Source organism: Chiroxiphia lanceolata, chromosome 27 (assembly GCF_009829145.1).
Source record: "Chiroxiphia lanceolata isolate bChiLan1 chromosome 27, bChiLan1.pri, whole genome shotgun sequence".
Taxonomy (NCBI): domain Eukaryota; kingdom Metazoa; phylum Chordata; class Aves; order Passeriformes; family Pipridae; genus Chiroxiphia; species Chiroxiphia lanceolata.
In genome coordinates, this window is record NC_045663.1 from 6,084,649 (window position 1) to 6,097,787 (window position 13,139).

A 13,139-nucleotide genomic window follows, 5' to 3' on the forward strand; every position below is an offset into this window, starting at 1 on the left:
GACTCACCAAGAAGTTACGTTGGTACCAGTTCTGTTTAAAGAACAAAACCGCTGAAAACCAGTTCAAGAGCCAAAGCCACACAGCAGAAGGCCGAGCTGAGGGCCAGAATTCTCCCTTTCTGCTTCACCCACTCAATAGCGGCCTTCTCTTAACAACAGGTTGCAACTGCCTGGGTGAAGAGTCACCCCATGACTCGAGTTGCTCTGTTTTTATTGATTTCCAGACATACTTTCCTACTCACAAGTTTCTCACTGTGCAGAACTCATGTCATCCAGCCTCCTGTCCTTTGAAGATGCAGCAGAGTTGCTGTTGAAGCCAACAACAGCCAAGTCTCTACATCACTGGCAGGATGTTGCTGCAAAGGTTACAGAATTGACTTCTTGGTGACTAAACCTAAAGGTGAGAGTACAAAAGAGCTGACCTTGGAAAATTATCTCATCCTGTTTAGAGTCACACAGAACCATTTGCCAAATCTTTCAATATAAAATATTTCACGTCACGGATTGACAGAGTTCCTTTCTTACCCTTCCTTCCGTCCACACCAAATCCGATAAGTGACTTTTCTTTCCTCGATGGGAGAAGGCTCAGAGGATGGAGATCCGGTCACTTTACATGCTAAGGACACAAGTCCCAGCTTTTTTACTATTGAAACAGGAAACACTGTCAGATCCTTCTGGAGAATTCTATTGTTACATGAGCAAATAAAACTTTTGGCCAAGGTGAAAATGGCAGAGGGCATCTCTCTGCTACATGCAGGTCAAAGACCCTGGAGATGGAGGATGCAAAGGAAATCACAGCTCTCCATGGCCAACGGCAGCACTGCCTTGTTTTATCTATTTTTAGTCCGGTTTCTGGGTTTGTTCAGTTTGATTTTTGGATGCCACAGAGGCATTCCATTCCTTGTCAGAACATTTTGATCTAATTCAACATCAAACTTTTCAACTCTAAAGAACTACGTGAGTGGGGCCCAGATGTGAGACAGTCAGATAGACTGTCCTAATCCTCCATCCTCCCTACAGCTTCTGCCCTACCCTGAGCCAGCCCCACCTGTGGTTTGCACAGCCTGCTGCCAGGCACCCTGTTCTTTATCAGCCACCACGTGCAAGGCAGCGGCTGCAGCCGTGTCACCCACTCACAGCGCAGGCACACTAGGCTCCAGGACACCCACTGGCTACACCAGTTCTATCCACAGCTCAACCCCTCCTTCTTTGGTTCTGTATTTCCTTACACGTTTTTGTTGATCTAGAGTCTAATTTGGAGTGATTGATGGCCCCGCTGGCAGCGGGGATTCACAAACCCTTGGTGCTCCTCACTGCTTTAGCTCACAAGCTGCATTCTGGACAAGGAGAACTCCCAGTTCCCGTTTGATAACCGGTTTGTTCTGTCGCTGGGAGACACGCCCTCTCTCTGTAAATGTTACAAATCAGGCATATCTGATCCATTATGCTGCTGCTGCTTCCCACTTCCAGCTCCTATTAGAGGGAGCGCTCATGCCAGAAATGTCACGGTGGCATCATGTGACAGGTGGTATTGATTTAGGTCCAGCGGGGTTTAATGTCACTCCTGTTCAGTGGGACACAGGGCGAGAGCACACGGAGCCTCAGCAAGGGGGCAGGTCAGGGCAGGAGCTCCCAGCCAGCCCCTGCACAGGCTGCAGGACTCAGGAATGGCCTCAGGCAGGACTCTGCTGCACACCAGGACATTTGAGGATCTGCTCCCAGCTGCTACAGCATTGTGGTTACATTTTTCTTTCCAATTCACAGAATCCCAGAATGGTTTGGGTTGAAAGGCACCTCATCTCATTCTACCCCACTGCCATGGGCCGGGACACCTTCCATCAGACTAGGTTGCTCCAAGCCCCATCCAACCTGGCCTTGGACACTTCCAGGGATGGGGCAGCCACAGCTGCTCTGGGCAACCTGGGCCAGGGCCTTACCACCCTCACAGGGAAGGATTTCTTCTTGCAACTATTAATCACAAGACTCAATTCTGAGCTTTAATGGCACGTTTAGAGCACACAATGAGAAGGGAGTGTCACAGTGAACAGTCAGGAGCAGAAACCTGCTCTTGCCCACTCCCTTGTTTTCACTCTTTACAAGATGCTCCCTTTTGGCACAATAGCTGCCAGTTTGGGAAAGCTGCCCACAGCCTCCCAAGTCTGGTGCACAGAAACTGCAAAGCAAACCCCAGGGAACACGTGCCCAAATCAAGCTGGGACTGCCCAGCCACAGGAGCCTTCATATCCAGTGTTCTGCTCCTGCCATTCCAGCCTATCACCTGTACACAATCCTTCCAGAACATCCAATCTGGCTGGGACTGAGGATACTGCTTAAACACTGAGCATTGTAACACACAGTCTCTGCCACGAAGGATGTTTGCCAGAAAAGCTTAGACTGACCCAGAGTTACCATTGCTGCCAGACTCTGAATCAGTGCATTCACCGGCCTGATGTGACCCAAACCTCCAAAAGATTTTTAATTTCGTTTTCCCTGCTGTCTTAAAGTAGGTAGTCTGCCAAGAAGCCAAGCAGGGCCCAGCCCTGTGCATGATAAACATCTCTCCATCTGGATTTCCCAAGCTTTTGGGAAAGTTAGGCAACTCTCACAGAGAGTGATTTCTATATATAACATTATTCTGTGGAGAGCAGCACATCAGAGCCCCGTGCCATGGAATGGAGCTGGAGCAGCAGAGCGTCCACCACCCCCCACAGGTTAGTCAAAAATAAAAGCTGTCATTCATCTGGGAAATGTCACAAAGCCTTGAGTAATTGTTTATTCTAAATACTACCGGCACCCATCTTCAAAGTGGTGTTGAATTACTGTAATTGCTAAATGAACTCGAGAGAAGCCAAGACAACCACCCCGTGTGCAGGGATCGCCGGCTGCTGAGACAAGGGATCCGTTGGGATTGGGGCAGAAGGGAACATTCTTCCATCCAGGCAGAGAATCCCCAGGAAGCAGAGGCTCAGTGCTTAACGGCCACTCGAGATAACAAAAGGTGTTATTAGTTACAGGGTTCAATCCTGGCAGTTCGTGCTTCAAAATAACAAACACCCATGAAGCGTTAAGGGTCAAAAGTTAAATAGTTTCTGAACTCACTGTGTGCAGGCTTCTTTGTAAAGCAGCTCCTATGACTCGGAGAGGTGGATGTTTTCTTGGGGACAAGCTGTTACTGATAGTTCCCTTTCAGGTCTTTCCAACTGAGCTCCTAATTTCTAAGTGCCAAAAACGACAGGCAACACATGGCTGATGACACTGCAGCTTTAAATTTGTCTGCCATGATGCACCAAATCTTTTGCAAGCTAGAAAAAAATAATTTATTTCAAGTAATAAAGAGGAAAACGTTATAGACCGTGAAGCATTAATGTTGCATCCCAAAAAATCTCACACACGAAAAACATTCCAGCACCACATTCAGCCTCTGAGAGAAGAGCTCGGCACTGAAATGCCTGCAGGGAAAGTAGTAAACAATTAGAACTGAAAAATAATTTGATGACACAGTGTTGACTAACGAAGCACAGTGAAATATCAAACGTTACAGTCGAAGAAAACAACTGGGAAAAGTAGGAATGTCCACAAATTGGTTGTTACAACTATAAATCTCTATAATAAAGTTCGAGGTAAGTAACGAATTTGCTTGAAGGGGAGCGTATCACACAGATTTCTGAGTAGCTGGACATAAAAAGCTGTACTTCATATTTTATTTATTTATTTGATTCTGTAATGAATGGTGCAGTAAATACCAAACATCCTGTTAAATGAACTGAAATACTTTTACGTAAAAAGTGCTAACTTTCCTCATTACCACAGCTGGGTTTCAACAGGACAGAGCACAGCTCCGACACACAGCCTGGTGCTTTGAGATGTGTTCAAAGCAAAGCCAGATTTTCATGAGAACCAACAAACAGCTCTTTCCCTACCCTTTTCCTGGCCTGGGGCTGCTGGGATCACCAGCCGGGCCTGGAACACCCCATCTGGTGGTTCCTAACAGCAACAGAAATGGCCAAAGCACATCCGGGGTCACCTGGTGCCCTCCCCTCCTCCGCGGAACACACCTCACTCCTGAACACCGACCCTTCCCAGAGGGGGACTCCATGAACACCAGTACAGCTGCAGAAGGGTTTGCTTTCCGCTTACCACAAGCACCTACAAAGACACTTACACTGTCACATAAACCTTGCTTTACTGCAAGCTCTAAGTTTTTCTAGCAATACCAGTGTTTTAAAAATATTAATTCTAGTTTATCTGTTTTACTGTAGTGAACCCTTAAGAAGATGTTTGACAGGAATGCTCTTGACCAGAATGATTTGTCTCAAAAAGGAAAGGCTAAGTATTTTTTTAATTATTACTTCATCTTGAAGACACCACCTTCCTTACACCCTCATCTTAAAGTGAAAACATGTTTGCACAGGTGAGGTCTGTGCCACCTGGGGTTCTGTGTTTACAGTTCTGTGGTGCAAGGTCACGGTGTTTTCTTCCTGCAAGGGCGTCAACATAACAAGGAGAAGTGAGAACATTTGCACATACAAAAGGGAAGCAAACATTGCAACAGCCAGCAACTCCAGACCTATAAGTCTAAACTGGAGAAGACTGTGAAGTCCTAAGTCCCAAATATCCATCTGGGAAAAAGGTGAGCCTGAGGTTACCTGTTGATAACTCTGAATCTGAGCCAGGCAAGCACCTCAATGGCAAAATTCTCTTCCTGCCCCCACAGCTCTGTATGTACAGAGCTGAAATTAAATATCCTGTTGGCAGCAAGTCCTAGGTCAGTACAGAAAAGCTGTGCAGAAAGAGTGTAAGACTTCACCTGTTATTTATATTCATATTGACTAAACGCCTTTTAGGAGTTGTAACATTTACCACGACCACATTCAAAATGACTGTAGGTGTCCATTAAAGACCTTGTCAGCAGCTCCGCGTAAACTCTCATCAGCAACAACAGTCACCAGGTAAGAAGTAGCTAAGTATCCAAGTGTGGAAAACCTTCCCCATGAAATCAAGCCTGCACAAGGAAGGAATGCAAGGGTAAGTAGGCCTTGGACAGCCTCTTTAAGGACATGACAAGTGGCAAAGACATTGCTGACAGTTCTCACACCACCTGAGCTTTCCAGCTGCACTGCTGGCAGCTTTAAATGAAATAAAAAAGCATCATTTTAATTTGGGGAAAATCCTGATGAAGAGAATCATGCTGATGAATATAAAGCAAACTACAATTAACATTATCCACAGCAGCCAGTTGACCGATTTCTTCGTGTGCTGCTCCAGGCGGTCGGATTCATCCTTGAGCTTCTCAAAGTTCTGGTCTGCCATCCTGAGGGAATGGGACAGTGTCTGTGGAGCAAAGAGAGCAAACGGTATCAGACTCAGAGCTGCATGTGCTGGCTGACATTTCCTCCAACAGAGGAAATGTTCAACCACACACAGCAGCAGACAGGTATTGCCTCCAGTCTCCCCACTCTAATAACACCTGGAATTGAGTTATAGGTACAGAATTTCACTTATGAGCACTTTAACCTCCTGGGTTGGAAAGTTGAGGGGTTACAGCTTCAAGGTGTGCTACCTGGTTGTCCTGTTTGATCACGTTCTGTGCAGCCAGGGTGTTGTTTTTGAGGCTGCGAGCCAAGCTGAGCATTTCCTCAGCCAGCTTCTCCTGCATGTCCTGGTGGTGCTGCAGCACAGCATCCAGCTCCACTGCCGACTGCTTCTCGTCTGATTGGAGGCCTCTGCAAGTGCACAAGGGGAAAAAAAAAGATTTATACTTCCCTGTGGGTCAATCTCCCAAGGTTTCCTCAGATTCTGCAACTCTACGGTACAACAAGGCCAGCTGGATCAGTTGAAGTCATTACAGTTTGGTTTCTATCAGCCAACACTTCATCCAAATCAAGGTACATCTGGGATTTAAAGACCATTGGGAAAGTAGTTTCCAAAATGCTGAGCATTGGAATGAGAAATTTTAACTTACTTCCGCTCCTTATGTTCAACTCCTCAGAATCTGGGAAAAATAAAAAAAAAAACAAACCAGTTTAATTCGTGCTTTAGCACCTTATAAATTCCATGCAATCACAGGCTGAAAAAACAAGTCTGTAAGGGATTTTCATCTGTCCAAATCCTACCTGGCCTCTGTCCTAAGGAATATGGATGTCAAATGCCTACCTACTCTCCGCAGGGAAAAGAGGACATGTAACATCAAAAGAAGGAAAAAAAACCCCAGATGAATCACATCCCCGAGGGCAGGGTTTAAGCCCTGTGTATCTTAGTGTTTTTTCAGGACAGGTTAGATTGGCCCAGCTCCAGCCACTGTAACAGTAGCCATGGAAACTACATATTAATTCCTCCCAGTTCCCTACATGAAAAACATGGCTGTGTATTCCAGAGGAACCGCCTACTCCAAGAGCCCAAAATCACATGATTGGCTCAAAGCAGAAGGGAACAGGAGCAACAATAAAGGTAAATTGTCCTTGCTAATTCTGTAACTAGAATGTCTGTTTCTGTACAAATTCTACAAAAAGAGGTTCCTGCAAGTCCCTGCTACCATTGATAACACTTCCGCTTTCATCTGGTTTTCATTTTGTGTGTTTTTAAAATCTATATTGAAAAAAGGTGAGCCACTAAATTAAAAAATACACTTTGGGCAATCTCTAATACCTGACCTTCCTCCTCCTTTCTCTGTAAGACTCAGGTGGACTAAAGTTAGAAAAACAACACATCAAACTCACCATTGATAGCCAAAGGGTCCTGGGAGGCAGAAAGAAAACCAAAACAGCAGATTACAAAGGGTCATTGGTAAGAGACAGCCCTGCAGGCCTGGCACAGTGCCTGTGTCCAGGATTCAGACCACCCAAACTGGAAAAAAGGTGATTCCCCACCCAGGCTGGGACACATCTCAGGCACAGTCACCCAAGGTAGCTGAAGGCAAGGACAATCTGTAAAGTACCAGCAAAGCAGCAGCAGCAGCACCAAACCTACTGTACCAAGCAGCTCACTCCTCATCTGGCCCGTGCAGCGAGCCTTGGTCTGCAGATGGACTGTTTTGGTCGCTGGGGTTCTCTCCTTGGCTGTTGTGGGGGTGCGCCCGGGGGCCAGGAACTGGTTTGCCAGAGCCTTCTCTGTTGATGAGGACTGTGAGTGGGAAGGAGCAGTGAAAAGTCACAGATATCACAGTCTGCAGCGTGAGGCACCTGGGTGCGTGATCACCCTCATCCTTCAGCAGCACTGACTGTACCCCATGAGCTAAAATCCGGCTTAGTGGTACTTTCCAGCTCTCCAGGTGCACACGGCACTATCCAGAGAGGTGTCAGTGCTGAAGGACAGTGCCTGCCCCTGCATCTCATAGCTAAGGAGTAAGAAGCATGTAGGCAAGCTGTACGTTGCTTTTGAAAAGGAGGAAAAAAGATTCAGATTTCATACAATACAATACAATACCTCCTTTTAACGAAACCTGCAGTCAATACATTTATTCACAGTTTTACAAGGGCTGCCTAGTAAGACTTTAACAACTATTATTTTAAGATACAAGATAAAGGCCAACATAGGAACTAAGCAATAAGATGAAATAAGCAGAGAACTCTGAAGTCTTTTCATGCTGATCTAGCAGATCTTACCAATTTTTCAGCTTCTAGGAGTCCTTTTAGGAAGTCCACTTTGCGAGAGTATTCATTCAGCAGTTCTGGGGCTGGCTTGCTATTGGAGTTGAAAGATAACCAAGAAACCCAAAAGTTACTGGCATTTGCTACTGTTCAGGTGACTTTCCAAATAAAATAAGACAGAAAAAACCAACACATGGTTCTTCAAAGAAGCATCTTTAACAAATGTAGCCTCAGGATAGGAACACAATTGCAACTCCCTGCAAATCACCTTTTCCAAGACAAGGAGAGCTCAGAGTACAGGTATTTCCACAGGGAAGAATATACTGTGGTGTTTGTGGGCTATGGCAACTTACAGATAAGATTACTATTGAATCACAAAATCATTAAGGTTGGAAAAGACCTCCAAGATCATCAAGTCCAACCTTCGACTGAATCCCCCCATTCCCACTAAACCACATTACAAAGTGCCACGTCTACTCTTTTTGAACACTTGAAAGGGATGGTGACCCCACCGCATCCCTCGGCGGCCCGTTCCAACGTTTAACCACTCTTACGGTGAGTAATTTTTTCCTAATATCCAACCTGAACCTCGCCTGGCACAACTTGAAGCCGTTCCCTCTAAACCACAAAACCACAACGGGGACCCAGGGACTCAGAGCGCTCACCTCGACTGCTTCTTCAGCTCCCGCAGCATGTCCTCGAGAGCAGCCACATACTGAGGAGAAAAATAAGGCTTTAAGCGACAGCATTAAGGAGAAACATCCGGTGTGGCAGAGGCAGTGGGTTTAACACCACGGCGAGGGTTACAGAGGGGCCGCCCCGCGGTGCCGCGGGACGGAGGGGCCGGGCGGCCTCACCTTCTCCAGCCGCCACTCCTCGGGGTCCCGCCGCTCCGCCGCCAGCGCCTCGCACCGGCTCAGCAGCCGCATCAGGTTCAGCTCCAGCCGCGTCGCAGCCATGGCGGCACCGGATCCTCACTCAGGCGCCGCTCGCCATCTTGGGGCGGGGCGAGGGGCGGGAAGGGAAGGCCGGGGGGGGCGTTACCGCCCCGGTATATTTAAAAAAACACCCCCAATCAACCCGAAACTACCCCTCAAAAGCAACCCCTGCGCAGGTGCACAGGGGCGGCTGCAGCTCGGGGCCTTGTGGTGGCTGAGCTGAGCTCTTCCCTCACCCCAACGTGGCGCAGCCCCGTGAGGGGCCGGGGCACAGAGGCGGCTTCAAAGCGATAATGAACGATGGCCCCTCGCCCTCAGGTGTGTCCCCGCACACAGGTGAGGGGTGGGGAGGATGAGGCAGCGCCATGCTGGCTTGTGGTTCGCTCCAAGAGCACCAAAGCCCTCCCCGGTGCCACCAGAGCCTTGTTAGTGCTTCCCCCATGCAGAGCTTTCCCCATTCTTTATCAGTACTTCATAAAGGCAGCAACACCGATTAAAGGCTTCCCTCGGAGCGAACTGCTCATTAGACAGACACTGATAAACTAACACGTGTATTTTTTTAAAAGTGCAACGTTTTAATAAACTTCTTTATACATTTTGGTCTCAGTTAAGGCTATTACGTTAAACAGTTCTGTAAACCACACAGAAAATTGTCATAAAAAAAAATTAAGGCAACACACATTGACCTAAACTCACTGTTGGTCCCATGAGAGTCCATTGTAAGGCAAATGGAAAAAGGCACGGCAGCGGAATTGGGGGGGCTTGTTTCCTGTACACTCAACCCACATATTTTACTCAGCATTAAATTTTAGGTTTTTTGCAAGGTTTTAATTTAAAGTGGAAAATATTTGCTTTAAACAACCTTGCTGAACCTTTACAGTACTGTACATTTCCAGGTTGCCTTCCTGGCAGCCACTTAAACGCAAGTTTACAGCCTTCAAAGGGTTAAAGCCAAAAGCTGTGGTCAACTTCAAAAAAAGTCCAGAGAGCTGAAGTATTTCATTTCTCCATACAGGGAATGTGAGAATAAGGATCTGAGAACCTCCGTTTGACTTTTGCAGTTGGTTCATATTCATCCACGAGTTCCTGAGTGTGGGCCAGTGCAGACCCTTGTGCAACGTATACCGAGTGGATGCTGTCAGTCCGCCTTGCTGGCTGCTCCCTATGTCTCACCACCTGAGACTCCTTGTTAGCAGAAACCCCATCCTGGGATTCTGTACATTTGAACATCCCAGGAGGGAGTTTTATATTTGCTGTTGGCATCACCGGAGTTCGACGGGGCACTTTCATCTTGGACAGTGTTAGAGAGTATCTGCGCCTTGAAGCCAGGGATGCAGAGTAGGAACGTGAAGAGGTTTGTGGGAGAGAAGGCACTTTGCAAATGTCTTTGGCAGGCAGGCTGGAGCTCTGAGCACGGCAGTGTAATCCAATAATTGCTTTACAGAAACAAGACACTTAGAGACTGATAGCAGTAACTTGATACAAGCCACCGTGAGCAGATAGCATCTGCTCACCTGGCTGTATGTAGCAGAAGATGGAGAATAAAAAAAAGCACACACTACCTTAATACTGACCTTCGGTATCCATCCGGCCTGTCCTATCCTCAAGCAGGCTCTCTGTGCTTGCCGACGTCTCCGAGTCCACGTTTTCCTCGTCGGAGCCCCGCTGGTCAAGCTCAGGTAACCGGTAAGTTATGTCCTCTCTGCATCAAACACAGGCTAGAACACTCAACCAAGACAACGTCTCTAACACGAGCTCGTGTTCAGAGGCAAAGTAGGTAGTCATTAAATATTAATTCTCATGGTATTTTCTCTCAGCTAGTCCTTTGTATTTTCCCTCTCCCCTCTACAGAACAGAATTAGAACCTTTTGGACAAAAGGTATTCTGCTTTTATGCTACCCAGGTGAAGGGGGACTTACTTTTCTTCTTTTATTGACTGGATGCGATCGATGAGAATCTCCTTTTCCCGGTTATTGGCTTCAGAAACTTCTTCATCTTCATGCACCGAGTCCAGCTCTGAGGTGCCACTGTCATTTCCTTTGACCTGAGAGCTTTTACTCTGCAAGACAAATTCATGTGTAACACTTCTCAGTTACAAGCAGCTACACAAATCTTGGTCTGCAAGTTTCAGAGTAGAAGACAAATGAGTAGGTCAAAGGAAAGGCTGAGGGAATTAATGAAGAGCTGTTAGTTATCCATACAAACATTTCGAAGAGAAAAAGAAAATCTCCTATTCACCTGGTTTCTGGGGCTTTGTTACCTTTTTTGATCTGTCAGCCTCAGCTTAGTTTTAGTAGCCACTTATAAGTAATATTATTAAATCCAATAAAAGTTACATACAGTGTCTATAAAATATCAGGTGAGGACAGAACAGGCCAGCAGCCCTGCATGCAGTCTGGGGGTGGGAAGTTGCACCAATACATGCAGTCTTGATTGTTTAAAACAGTGTTTAAAACAAAGTTACAGCATGTGTAATAAGTATTTTAGTCATGCAATAGTACCATAAGAAAAGCCCATGCACTACACCCAGGCAGTTGTACGTACCAGCTTCCCCTCGTAAGGGGAAGAGAACCCAAGTTTTACAGGCCAGAGCTAGAGAGAGATGGAGACCAAATTAACTATATGCCGCTTCTGATCAGACACAATTTGGTTGGTTTTAATCAGTACAGCAAAAACAAGAATAAGTTATTTGCCCTACTAGAACACAGCATATTTTTGCCCACCAGTCATCTCTGGAGTGAAGGAGCTCCTCTGCCATGTCAGAGACTCAATCTTAGTTCTACTGATGGAATTATATGGGAATAGATTTTGACCACTGCAAGAGCAGATCCCCACTCCTCTGCACCCTTCATTTATCAGACTCCAGTCCAGCTGTATATCTAGCTCCTACCTACAGCTCCTTGGGCAAGTCCTACTTTGGGCAAGTCCAAATCCCTTTTCTTCTTATCTTGCAACTGATTTTTGACTTACTGAATGAGATGGACAGGATAAATAAGTAGTACTTCATTTCCCAAAATCTGGTGGGATGATGGGTTTATTTCAATACTTACTGTATTCTGCCGGAGCAACGAGAGCCGTCGGAAAGCAATGCTCTCTGCTGCTTCCAGCTGATTGATCTCATCCATTTTTATCTTGTACTTCCTTATCTGTTCCTTTATGAGCATCTCTACACACCTGGGAAAAAGGGCAAGAACATATTGAGCAGCCTCATACCATAAAAGCTCTGGAACAACCATGGTGGGATGAGATGCCTCTCCTGGCCTGGGGTGTTTATCACACACAGAGAGTCCCACACATCCCCTACAGGTGGCACTGCAGGGTGACAGGGTGGAGAGTCCAACACAGCAAGCAGAACAGGATAGGTAATGGTTAAATGCAATGGCATATCTTCCTCCTGGGATAACCAGAGCCTCCTACGCTGACTGTACACAATGGTGAACAGACAGACATTACCAGGGCTGCCAACAGCTTCTGCTGCTTCTACCTGTCTTCCCTGTGCTGGCACAGAATGAATCTGCAACTACCTTTTTCCACCTCCTTTTCCACCTCTGTGGTCAGCAAAAAGTTACAAAAGGTGTCATTTTTCAAACTCTGTTCCGCTAGAGGCAGATGCACAGCGAGGGGCACTCAGAGAGCCGAGCTACTGGAGGGTGAGAACAGAGAGGATCAAGGACAGAACCTTCCCAGTTCAAGGAACACACAGAAGAAATTATCAGGGAGTTTCACGTATACAGGAGACAGCTTAACTCTATATCATACTGTTTATTATGGCTCGTATTTCAGCAAAACAGATGATTGATGTACAATCCACCCAAAAGATTATCTTGATGTAAAACACAAACCTGATATTTAAGACTTCTAAGTCATCCTACTTCATGCTTTGTGAACTGGAGACAGATGGAAGGTCTGAGAGGGGCATATAAATTGGCAGCACCAGCAGAGCCAGGATTCAGCAACTCTTAACCCTCAGTTTCTCAGCTTGATAGGAACAAGGTCATAACAAATGCAGGCAGTGGTACTGGCCTTCCATCCCACTCTAAAGTACTTTTTTTGAGAAAGTACTTTTCAGCAGACTGCTAAAACTTACATGGTTGTTTTTGAAACGTCCTTCATGCTGGTTAAGGGGTCAGAGGTATCCGGACAGCGCAGGAGGCATGGAGCAAACACAATGGCCAAGGCATTGGGTGACATACGGTTGACATCTTCTATCAAAGCCACTCTGAAATCAAACATTCAGGAAAAGAGATTTTAAGCAAACCTTGCTAGAATGCAAGCAACCTAATTGCACCTTGCCAGAGTTCCCAAATAACACACAAGGAGGCCTCTCAGGCACTCAGTGCATATAGCAGTTCAAAAAAAACCCATTAAAACTATTTCACACAAGTAGACAAAATTTTGTGCATCAGAAAAAGGACCAGGGAGTCATCCAGGTTAAACTAGTCTGGTAGCCTCCCAAAGTATGTCTGGTGATTCAGTGTTTCATCTCCAAGAACCATGTTCAGAGGGCACTTGGAAAATCCTCAAGTTCCTTGGATAAGAGCAGCCTCTTTTCCAGCACCATTAATCCCTGCTCCTAAGACTCACATACGTTCATCCTTCATTACGTACTATCTGT

The 13,139-nt window shown here is 46.3% G+C and overlaps 2 protein-coding genes across 2 annotated transcripts in view; both read right to left on the minus strand.

The window, feature by feature from the left end:
* Positions 1-3,293: 3,293 nt before the first annotated feature.
* Positions 3,294-8,560, minus strand: USE1 (unconventional SNARE in the ER 1). The gene is made up of 8 exons (XM_032711942.1): positions 8,444-8,560; positions 8,252-8,301; positions 7,602-7,680; positions 6,967-7,119; positions 6,717-6,735; positions 5,959-5,992; positions 5,561-5,723; positions 3,294-5,331 (listed from the first exon to the last, which is right to left on the minus strand). The coding sequence occupies exons 1-8, from the start codon at positions 8,543-8,545 to the stop codon at positions 5,149-5,151; spliced, it is 783 nt and encodes a 260-aa protein (XP_032567833.1). The 5' UTR covers positions 8,546-8,560; the 3' UTR covers positions 3,294-5,148.
* A 518-nt stretch (positions 8,561-9,078) lies between these two features.
* Positions 9,079-13,139, minus strand: part of MYO9B (myosin IXB) — a 42,190-nt gene continuing 38,129 nt past the window's right edge. Inside the window, 5 exon segments of the mRNA XM_032711705.1 lie at positions 9,079-9,960; positions 10,099-10,226; positions 10,444-10,583; positions 11,575-11,698; positions 12,612-12,743. Coding sequence (XP_032567596.1) covers positions 9,524-9,960; positions 10,099-10,226; positions 10,444-10,583; positions 11,575-11,698; positions 12,612-12,743 — 961 coding nt within the window. The 3' untranslated portion in view covers positions 9,079-9,523.